This window comes from Argiope bruennichi, chromosome X2, assembly GCF_947563725.1.
Source record: "Argiope bruennichi chromosome X2, qqArgBrue1.1, whole genome shotgun sequence".
Classification (NCBI taxonomy): Eukaryota; Metazoa; Arthropoda; class Arachnida; order Araneae; family Araneidae; genus Argiope; species Argiope bruennichi.
This window is the reverse complement of record NC_079163.1, coordinates 14,522,662-14,535,426: the sequence shown is the minus strand read 5'-3', so window position 1 is coordinate 14,535,426 and position 12,765 is coordinate 14,522,662. Positions and strand designations below refer to the sequence as shown.

The window sequence follows — 12,765 nt, the reverse complement described above, 5'->3', positions numbered from 1 at the left end:
ATTATGCAAAAAAAGTAGCGAATGGTCTCATTGAGAATTTTTTCTCAATATACTCTCAAATAAAAATACGTAGCTTTATTTAGATGTATTAAAAATGTAAAGAAAAATAAGAGAAAACATTTCATGAAAAAAATCTAGACTCTTTTAAAAACAATAACAACAACAAAACAAAAACAGAGAAAACTTTGAATGCAATATGTAGAAAAAATTATAACTTAATACAAGTGGAATTAGTTTTTTACACATCTTCATTTTTATTTTCTCGAAAACATGGTTTAAGGCACGACATACCATTTATTATTCTTCATTCACCCGAGTGTTAATATTAGCAAGAATCAAAGAATCATCCGATAAAATGAAAACCACGAAGTTGACAAACAAAGACTATTCGCCCTATTGAGTATAAAAAAAACAGTCAAAGTCTCTTAGAAAAAGAGTGTAAGCAATCCATCATATTTTTGCATATCTTTGTATTATTGTTCAGTCTGTATTTCGTTAAATGTCTATCAACTGATTGGTAAGTAAAAAAAATGCATGTTTTCTTTTCTTTTAGTCTTATTCCATGGATTGTTATTTTCGGCAAAGCTGGGTAGACAGAAGACTGGCCTATACAAGTAAAATGCCAACTCTTGCTTTATCGATATCTATGTTGGAGAGAATTTGGAGACCAGACACTTATTTTTACAATGGAAAGAATTCATATCTCCACACCATTACAACTCCAAACAAATTTGTAAGGCTATATCGCGATGGAAGAGTGCTGTATTCTTCGAGGTAAGAGTATTTTATTTTGCGCATTTAATTGTTACTAGAAAGTTGAATATTGCAAAAGAAGTCTTTTAATCCTGCCGGTCTGAAATTTGTGTGTCAACGATGGTAAACTAAACCTCCGTTAGAAACTGAGATCTTATAGATAAAATGCTATTTTTTTCTGTATAAAATACCTTCATCTAAAATTTTATAATTAAACATTTAATATATATTTATTTTTGTATATATTTCTTTATTTTAACAATATTCAAAAAGCATCCTTGCAAATCATTTGCATCGTAAAGATGTACATTTTAGAGGACATAGGGTGACTAGAAAAAATGAGTAGTCCCGATTTCAGACAGTCATTCACAATTTCTTAGGTAAATTCTCTGACTGCGTCAAAGAGTCTTGTGTTTCTGGCCTAGCTGACTAAGAAACTATTGTGGTTTTCGTAATCAAAGAAGTCCTCGAAGTTCTTGCTAAAGAAGACGGAAACCAATGGGAACTTATATCAAGAACGAACTGAAAATATACTCAGATGATCTTAGAGATCTCCCACATCTAAGGAGTTTTAGTTTATAGCCATGAGAAGGACCGTTTTTCGGAATAGTCAGTAAGTTTATGATGATAATGAGCTCTAATGCAATCTGAAAGTTCTAAATATATTAAAAAAAACTTATTTTTTTTCAAAAGGAAACTTATAGATAGTAATTTAAGGATACTTTCAGTTGGTCTTCTGCATTAAAATAAAGATAATAAAAAAGTTATTTAAAAAGCTACCCCCACCCCCCAACTTAATTTGGAACACAGATTTCAGTAAATTTCAGTTGAAGCATGTTAAGAATGTCAAGATTAATATAACTGATACGTGAAATCAAATTTCGAAAAAAAAAGTATTGTTTTCATCTTTTGTTTAGAAAAATTATCAAAAAATCTGTAAAAAATCATTAACAAAAATCTTTTATTAATTAAATAATAAATTACTTTTTAAACCTGATAAAATATTAAAAAATAAAATTTACTTTCGAATTTCTTGCATTCGAAAATAAATCGAAATGATGACATTGGACAGTTGAAAATTGCTAGAAGTTCGGGAATGCATATTAATTTGTGGAGAAAAAAAAAAAACACGCTGGAATGCTTTCGATATAGTCACGGAATTGAAATATAATTTTTCCTATGAATAGAACACTGGACATGCACAGTTTATTGATATTATATAGGTAAATATCGAGCATAAAGGGACTACGTTTTAAAATTCCGCTCACAAATAGAGCTTCGTTCAATATTTGTCGTTTACAGCTGACTTCTTACATCTGTTGGAGGAAGTATGTCTATCAAGTAAAAATAATTATGGTATATCAAAATATGTAAATAAGGCTTTTCGTACTATTCAGAAAGGGAAAAATAAGATTTAGGAAAAAAGTCTGAATAGAAACGTTTTGATAAATTTAGAAAATTAAATGGAATATGAAATTTTCGAGGACATCGAAACAAAATGGTAACATGATTATATATTTATATATAATATTGACAAATTTTTAATTTAATTAATTTAATTAATTTTAATTTTAATTTTTTTATTGACAAATTTTTATTTTTTTTAATGCATTAGAAAATTTATAAGTGTCCATACTTTCGAATGCAGAATGCCTCGTGTTTTTAAGTTGTCAGCTGATCATAAAATTTAATAAACAAATCTTTATAAAAGTTTATGAAATACATTTTATTGTTTAGTTATTTCAGAAAACACAATTTTCCGCATGCATCTGAAATTTTGGAGAAATCTAAATTATTTAAAATATTTCATATTTTTGTCCAGTAATAAAACTGATCCTTTAGTTTAAAGCAAAATAGCAAATTTGGTGTAAAGATGAAAGTTTCTGACAGTTTCTAAAGTTTTGAGATTTAGATCTGTTGGGGTTTAAAATAAATTTTGGTTAATATATTATATATATTTCTGAATTACAGTTGGCTACCATTAAATTTCATTCAATCGAGATTGAGATAGTGTAATTTATAGTTTTTATTAAAATAGTGAAAATAGTGATCTGGATATTTTATAATAAAATATGATAAATACTAAAGTAATAAAAAAAAACTAAAGTTAAATAGAATAGGTTAATAATTGTAGTTTAACATTTACCATATTTGAAATCTGCCGTAAATAATTATAATAGAAAAATAGATTTGTGGATTAATTGGTACAAAAATTAAATTGTGAAAAATCTTCATTCTTTTTTAAAGAAACCGATTATCAATTCAAATCTTTCTCACGTGTTTCCTTTGAATAACATAAGGCATATTTCTTACAGTTATAACGTGCTTTGATATATTTGAGGCAAAATATAGTATACTTCAGAAGAACTGAAATTTTGAAAAGCATAATAACTATTTTTAAAATTTAGAATAATTATTTTATGATTATTATGAGTAATGAAAGTGAAATTTGAAATTTACTGTCTGGTTTAAATTAATTATAATTTAAGTATAATATTGACAGAATACCAGTAGAAAGTAAGAAACGATTTCAAATTAATTTTCCCTGCCATCAGTTCATATCATGATTGAAATCACATGAAAACAAAAAATCCAGCCAATCAAAAAGCATTTGCATTCAATAAACTTTTATAGTTAATTATGAAATTATTCTTATTATATTGCTTCACAAGAAGAAAGAGGTAATTAAATCAGAAAAAATGCAAATATCTTGATTTTAGTTTTATAGTTCGTATCGCTTATTTTTAGCATTTTCATCATTAAAGCATCTTCATTAGCGTTAATTAACTATGAGTTGAAAATAAATCGCATCTAAAAAAAACCCCAAAAAACAACAACTGTTTTCTTTTAAATGTTTTTATGTTTTTTTTAAATGTTTTCTGGGAGATATCTTTGAAACATCTTTATTTCCTTAATGAGATATTTTAAACTTGAATGGTGAAAATACAAGTTTTTTTTATTTCCATTTTATTGCTTGTTTTTCTCTTTTCTTGGAACCAATTATCTATATGATATCTAAAATAGAATGTGTACTTACGCTTTATAATCTTATAAATATTCACTTTAATTATATCAAGAAATTTACAGAAATAATTCTAATTTTTATTGTTAGAACTTATTTACGAGAAACAGCAAAAACCAATAATTGATTGTTTTATCTTTAACATAAGATATTTTTAAAAATATATTTCACGCTAACAGTAAAGCTGCTGGAAAATATAACCAGTTTCTGAGAAATAAATTCATTTAAAGAATTTCAGAGAGTAAAACAATGAAGATGGGAAAGATGAAAAATTCATAAAGTTTTTTTATTTGTTCATCGATTTCCTTAGTTTAATATTTATCAAAAAGCTTACACACATTGTATTTGTCAGTGATATCTGCACAAACTGTCTGTGAATTAATGATGCTGCATTTTTTCAATATCCTGCACAAGTAGAAAGTTACAGCCAGCATTTTGTTTTGGAAAGTAATTTATCTGTCAGGACACATGCTTTTAATGCTGGGAATTAAGAAAACGTCCTTTAATATTGCCTTTTGCCTCATTCAGTCGGAAAACGTGTTTCAAACGCGTCATTGAATATCAGTTCGTTTCATTTTAAAACTCAGTATAATAGCATTTCCAAGACTTGAGTCATGTTGAATAAAATGCAAAGGATAATTTTCTTTCTTCAATGTAAGCATTTATGTAGAGTACATATTCAACAACAGGATGAAATTGTACTAGACTAAGTTCAGCAAAACAGTAAATTTTCTCATTGGGATAATTCCGGGAATTACTAAAAATATTATTACCATTATTATTTGATATTTCTATAAGATATTCTATCAGATATTTTTAAATAGCTGCTTTTACTTTTATTTTAAACAGATAGGAAGAAATAAATAAAACTTTACTCGGTGGCGAAGCGCTTTTTTAAATGCAAAATGCCTTTGAAACCTTTGCATTTTTTTGTAACAGTAGGCTCTTTATTAAGTTTTGTAATCAATTACATCCATTTCATTAGAATTAATGCAAAGTAATAAAAATTGAAGATGAAGTCCTCATGAGTTTGATTTATCGAATGTTTAGAGACTACTGCTTTTTTTTAATAATAAGCACTTTCCGATGATTCGTAATAAAATTATGTCATTTGTTCATTAGTACATTGAATAGAATTAGAATGCCTTTCCATAATTGATATGAAACTAATAGTTAATGCCACTGTTTCAAATATTTCTATAATCATATGTTAAAAATTAATAAAAAGGCAATTGAAATTGTGTCTTTGTTGAATTAAATATTTTAAATATTGCTCTAAATTTTTCTTCTGGGAGTTGATTGTTTTTGTAAGAGTATGTATGACTTTGAAGAAAGCAGGGAGTTAACGGAAAAAAATTGGCATGTCATATGCGAATATTTCATAGAACTTGAAGCGTTTATATAGAATACAGCACCAAAAATACTTACAAGGCGAGGGCATAATATTTTTATCCTGAAAAACTGTTAATTTAATACCTTTGTATAAATCACTGGTATTCAGCTATTGTGGATGATGTCGGAAACGTCAACTGTAATATTAACTTTGATAAATTTTAATATTTTTAAATTTCAAAATGTTAACTTATCATTGATAGTACTTTCATTACAACGGGAAATTCCAAGATAATAATGATATTGTACAGTTTATGGATATATCTTAATATTTGTTCTAAAATTTTTGCGTTCTTTAATCTTAATTATTATTCATAAATTATTATCTGCTTATAATTAATTATATTTTAATTGTACATAAGATATATTTTTTTCTAATGCGCATTATGGAACAAGGATTTTAAAACTAATTATATTAGAAATATTCAAAAACCAAGGATATATATATATTTATTTTTTAATGCGTTATTTTTTTAAAATCTTTATTAACAAACAGGGAGTAGGAACGACAAATAAGTATTCCTCCAAACCATAGTGTTAGTTGTTTGACTGGACTATTACAAATAATAATTTATGAACTAAACATTTGAACCCATTATATGTGGAGAGAATATTTTATATGTGGAGCCCTAACAAGGAGGTACAGCCTATCATCATCGATTTAATAATATTAACCACATAGCACTATCCGTATTGTACCTCAGGGGAAGCCGAGGGCATGTGTATTTAAATGGCAATTTCGCATCTTCAATCCTATAGGTACTTCCTTCTCCTTAACGGAAGGAAAATAGGATGAAAAAGTGATATTCACAAATTCTTGTTTCATATTACCCGAAAGATATGAGATTTTAACAAAAGTGTTTGAAGTAATTGTTCCTTCTCGTAAAATTTACGTTAATATTTTGAATCTTGTGTACATAATTAAAAACTACTTTTTATATAATTAAATTTATGACAGATGGGGGTATCAAGCTCACTTATTTTTGTACAAATGGAAAATAAATTGATCTTTGTCTCATTTTTAATAGGTTGTCTGACATTTTTTTAGTTGCCTTTGCTGTAAATTAGAGAGTTTTGTAAAAAAAAAAAAAATTCTGGACAACAATCCTTACTGTTAGTTATGTGCTATTATCTTTAATAATTGCAGGATAGATATATGTCTAGATTTTTTCATTCAATTTATTTGTGTTCAGGCGTGGAAGTGCGGTATTCAAAATATTCTGCACAGAATAAAGATATGTTCGAAACATAAATTTTCTTTTTTATCACGATGGAAAATTGGATAATTGATTCTAAAAATATGTAATTGTTCCTTGTAAACTAGAGTTAATAAAAAAATAATGAATATTTATCATATAGCTCTATTATTATATATTCATTATGTTATTCCCAGAACACGTATTATTGATTTTTTTACTGATAATTTGCTGTTTTTACTTGTTGATCCCCAATCATAAACACAAGGAATTCCTATATTCTTGAATAGTAAGAAAGATACATTCAATATAATTGAATTGACAATAGTTCGCCTTCTTCCTCCAATTTCCGGTTCGATGTTAAGACATTACATTTTGATTCGACTGGCGAAACAATTCGTTTTCACTCTCGGGCAATCATCGCCTTTTCTCATTTCTGTTAACATCAATGTTTCCGTTCTTCGAAATTTTATAACCATTTCATTATGGTTGATTAGTTATTGAAATGGCTTAAGGCGCTGAAATCTTACGAATTTCTGAATTTACTGTCTCGCCGGATCGATCTTGCAATCAAGGAGTAATCTTTCCTGAACCAAAAAAAATTTGGATTTGAACTGTGTATTCGCGGGTAATTAGAACGATTTTACATTATTAAAATATTAAAATTAAAAACATTTTTCATCTGCTTAATTAATATTAAATTGTCAGTATAAATGTTTGAAATGTTAATTTTCTAAATAGTAGATAATTTACTTCAGTTTGATTAAAATAAAATAGTCTTTAAAACTTTTATAGATAGGAAAGCTTAATAATAAAAAAAGCATTATATTTCTAGTATATAGATCTGTTTGAAGTAATAAAAGACACTTAATTTTCTGCATAGTTGAAAGGCTTTAAAGAAAGGGAAGAGGGGGGGGTGACAACATAAGGCGATTTTTCGGACTAGTGCAACAGTTTAATTAAAAGTCCATGTTTTTGATTAATGATAGACAAAATATATTCAGGATGAAAAATATTGTATAACGACTTTCAATATAATAGAATAATATCGGACAATATTTAAAAATTATTAATATCTATGTACATATATAGTTTGAAATATCGTACTAATACACAGATATTAAATTATCTTGATAAAAAATTCTGTCTCATTATGTATTCCATTGATTAAACAAGATAATTTTTTTGTATTCTATTGATGAAGTTTCGAATATGTTTACAGATTTTGAACATTTGGCGTTTCCATAATATTCAAATAGAAACGGTTTATAAGAATTCAAAAAAAAAAAAAAATGCTGATAAAAACAGAACTTTAATATTAATGTTTGAGATTTGTGAATACTTCACGCGATGGTTTAACCAGACTTAAAATAATCGGTAACTCCTCTTAGAAGTATTTTGATGGGATATGACCTTTACTATCCCTTTGGTACATCGTATCTAGTTTTCTGCTACGAAACCCCAAAATTAAACTTATGAGAAACTAGATTCTGCGTAGAAATTAGACACTTTCTTTTCTGTAATGAATACATTTTCGTACAAAATATATAATAAAAATTAGTTGGAAATGAGGAATTAGAAAATAAAAACTTACAGTATAGGCTAAGTTATCTAAATTAAGATTTCTAGATTAATTGGGTAAGCCATATCACTGACTCTCTGACCCACCCGAAGGTGCACGGATAACGAAAACTGAATGACCAGACCACCGCAACAGCATCACTGGCGGGAACTATAGTTCAGTCCTAAGGGCCATCACCGGCCACGGTACAACCCTTCCCGAAGGAAGTACGTCCAGTCATCGATGAAAGGAGCCAGATCCCCAACCTTTTTGTGTACCCTCTAGGATGGCGAGATACAACCCCATACCGGAAACATCTCATCCTCATTTCGAGGTGCCCTTCCCGGGGGTTAGATTAATTGAGTAATTACTAAAAATTAATTTGGTTTTTAAGCTATCTACAAATTCAACTAAGCAAAGTGCTATTGGCCAGTGATTATGATGGGCGCGGGAAATAACTCTGTTTTCTGCTTTTATCGGTATATGAGCACAATCATGTAATCATCTCTTAGGGATGAGGATGACAGCCGTACATTTTTGCTAGAAATGTGAATTGTATTTGAGTAAAAGGTTATTATGCCATCCTCTTTCAGATATATAAAACAGGCAGATGCTGCTCAAATGGAAATTGCAGAGATGAAAACAATTCGAATAGAAGATTGATGTTTATTTTCTCTTAGTTTTTATGTATAAAATTGATTGAGGTTCGGAGTTGATTTAAATTTAATAATGTCACTTAGAACTTGTTGCCGTACTATGTAAGAGTTCTAGATTATAATAAAAATGTATTATAGAAAATTTCATCATTTGAATGTTATTATACATTCATTCTTATTCAAAACGAAAGATTTGTATTTTTCATTTCTCATCTAATTTTTACTGCATAGATAAATTAATTGTAGTATTATTTCTTTGGTAAAGAAATTTATATTCAAATTAGAAGAAAGAGAAAAAAAAATGGCATTGTAAATTGATTAAAAATGAAATTTTGTATTGAATTTCCGAATAAAGAAATCCGATTCAAATTTCTACAAGTTTTCATCCAATTCAAATTTCAGGAAAAGATTTGATTTTTTTATTCATTATTTTTAAGAAAATAATGAATAATATTGTGAATGATATAGTGATTCTTTAAAATAAACTTTATTCTTTGTTTAACAAAATGTATAATTTATTAGCTTGACGTTAAACTAAAACTGTAACGATTTATATTTAAAAATGAATAAACCAAAACTTCAACGATTTGTATTTAAAAATGAATATGAAATTGAATTTTCAAACAAGTCATTTTAGTATTTCTTACAATTGTAGTTCTTTCTTGAAATCAATACAGTAACCACCTGCTGTTGTATTTATTTCAAGGTTGTGAAAACTGTGAAATCTGATTACTGATTTTGAGTCACCCGCTATTGTGAGGAGATAGAATGCCGGTGCCTAATTAAAAGTTAAAATGTCAATACGATAGGAAATTGAAATTATTCAATAAAACGTGAATTTTTGGAAGTTTGAATATAAATAAAGAAGAAGATATTTGAAGTGTTATTTTGAGTACATTTTTGAATTCAATTCGTTTTTAAACTTTGATAGGTACACTTCTTTAGTTTTTTGATCACAAATTTTTTAGCTTTCGATTTAATAACTCATCTTAATTTCTGTTTCTACTAATAAAATAGCTGTTTATGAGATTCTACATAACTTCTGTGATAATTTTAGGAGCTTCCGTCGTGTTACATATATTTAAAGGATCATTTTCAGTAACCTATCTATAGAATCGCCTTTATAGTTATAATTATTTTTTTAAGATAAAGATAGGATACATCTTTTAAAATTAAGTAGCATTTATTATTGGGCCGGTATAACCTGATTGGTAAGGCTTTGGATTCGCTTCCCTCGGGTTGCGAGCTCGAACCCCCCAGGCCGAAGACTCCTCGTGTGTGTGTGTGTGGTGGCTGGCCCACTTATAAATACGCGTGGTCACAAAGTCCTTTATGTCGAGAGTAATACCACTGAGGGTACTGGAACAGGGGTGATCGTTCTCTGATTCAGATCTTAATTACGATCTGTGGATGAGTGAATGAAATGCTTGAAGGAAGTCCGCCCCCTAAAAAGGGCTGTGACGTATTTGTAGATGAGTCGTACCTTTGGCACCTATATGGTGCTACTGAAAGAAAGGAGACGCACCCTTGGCTTAAAATCACTGACTTCTAAAATCAGTGGGCTAATATGTGACAAGTGCCATTAGAAACAACAACAACAGCGTTTATTATGGAATCTATTTACATATTTTATCAGTATATCTTCTAAGGCAAAAATCTCCACTGAAATCCAGACAATAGCAAGAAAAAAATAATTTTATTTTAATTTGAAATGGTGAGGAAATGAAATCGTGGTTTGTCTTCCAAAATATTTTGCAAATGTAAGGTAATTTATGAAATCCCCCACTTATTTCTTCTTAAATTCATTTATATTCTATCTATTCTCTAATTTTAAGAATATGCTTTAATATTTCACTTGATCTGATTCGTTTGATCTATAATTAAAATGTTTTATAGTATAAGATTAATTATGACAAAAATGAAAAGATTATGAAACTACATGTGATAATATTTTGACCTTTCATAAAGGATTTTCAAAAGTAAATTAGAAGTAACTATTTGAAATAAAAATTGTTTTTAATTCATTAGTTAATAACTGGTTTTACAAAAAATAAGTATGCCAAAAAACTTCAAATTTTAATTTAATTTAATTTTTTATTTTCTTTATATTTTACAATGAAACTAGTAATCTTTGGCAACTAGCTAATTCGCCTGAAATATTGGTTAAGCAATTGGTTTAGAAATAACGAAACTGTCAGGCATTTAAGCCTTGTGATTTAATTGTCTTACATGTGTGTTTTTTTTTCATTGCGTGCATAAATCTATCTAAAAAAACAGTCTTGTGGAATTATAAACATTATCACTCTATGACATTAAATACGAAAATGTGCGGTCCTATCTAGTAAATTTTATGATATTTCATGGTAACTTCACTTTTTTTATTCTTGTATAAAATTACATAGATATTAAACAGAATCCTTCTTACTTAGCTTTCAACTATGATGGAAGATTATGCAATTAAATACCTGATGGAAAAATGAAAACGAATTGAATTTCAGGGCAACAATGTAATCTATTGTTGAAAATTAGGAAAACATCTTTTTTAAAAAAATGCCAAAATTCAACAACAATTTTCATGCTTATTAAATAAAACTGTTAAAACTTTTTAATATTGAAACGGTGTAAAATTCATTTTTTCCTATGATATTTTTGGAAGTTATTGCCTAAAAACTTCGAAATTTGGCTAAATTTTAAATTGATTAAAATTCTAATTAAAATTTCAAGAAAAAATTGCTCCGAAGTGCACATTTCCACTATCCAATGTATATATGTGCGAAATACACACACACACACACACACACACACACACACACACACACACACACACACACACACACACACACACACACACACACACACACACACACACACACACACACACATTCATATTTATTAATAGTATAGATATGAATTGGGAAATAAGAAATTCAGAGGAAATATCGATTATTTTTGAAACATTTTGATTGTGTAGAGTTTACTGTATTTACATTAAGTTGATACGATTCTTCCCTAATTTTCATATTTGATTAAGTAATGAAATTTAAGAACAAGATTGCATTAAGGCTTAAAGATTCTTTCTTAATATAATCTAATATGAGTGATATTTGTCTCGAAAAAATAAAGCTCGTACACCAATTAAATGGAGAATTGTGTAATTTCTCTGGCAAATCTGTAATTGAATGTACATGAGTACCGAAGATAGGTTCTTTTGGTCAGTCTTACTTATTACTTTACTTGCAATAGATAGATACATCAGAAGATCAACTATATAAATAACATGAATAAAAGAAAAAAAAAAGAACCAGACAAAATGATAAATACACATGTTTTCATCAATTATTGTGAGCAATATGGAATTTATCCACAATGCTCTTGAATCCGTCTGGCATTGCGAAATTAATTTATTATGGAGTTTTGGGTGGAAGAAAATATTTTGTGGATTCCAAAGGTTATTATATATAGCATTCTTGTGTGCAAACAGGAACTGAGAACAAAATGAATGGATTTGGATGATCGAAAATGTCTGGAAGAAATCAAACATATGGAATCTTAAGACAGAATATTTATTAATCATTCAATCCCAAAAAATATTGTCACGTAAGTACTTTAGTGTGGAACTCAATGACACACACAAGAAACAGAGCTAAACCATTAACTCAACTCTGGCTGACAGATCTTCTGCTTTTATATTAGGAGGGAAAGTTCCAGAATACTTTTCTGGAGACAGTAAGAAAAGTCCAAAACACTTATCTGGTAAACTAAAGAAAGGTCCAGAATCTTCTGGAACATGAAATAAAGGAAAACATAAAATCAAGGAACTAAATATTTACACAAACTATGAATCGTATTGTCTCTAGTGGGATTTGAATTTCCGATCGCCTAATTATGAGATCAGTGCTATGACAATTCAGCCATGGAGAGTCAACTGCCTCGTTTCAATGCGGCATTATTGTTATAAACATAATGTGTTCATTTTGCTAAGACTATAATGTATTATAAGTAACTATATTCTTGACTGTTAGTAAATTGAAGGGTAATTTTTCATTTACTAACAATTAAGCAAGTGGCATAATTTCTGAATTCCTGTAAATTAAAGCAAGTGCTATAATTTCTGAATTCCTGTTCATTAAGCAAGTGGCATAATTTCTGAATTCCTGTAAATTAAAGCAAGTGCTATAATTTCTG

At 28.2% G+C, this 12,765-nt stretch overlaps 1 protein-coding gene across 1 annotated transcript in view; it reads left to right on the top strand.

The window, feature by feature from the left end:
• The window catches only part of LOC129960398 (gamma-aminobutyric acid receptor alpha-like), a 98,916-nt gene that overhangs the window by 52,133 nt on the left and 34,018 nt on the right, over positions 1 to 12,765 (top strand). The window contains exon 4 of the mRNA XM_056073818.1: positions 554 to 774. Coding sequence (XP_055929793.1) covers positions 554 to 774 — 221 coding nt within the window. The remainder of the gene's footprint in view (positions 1 to 553; positions 775 to 12,765) is intronic.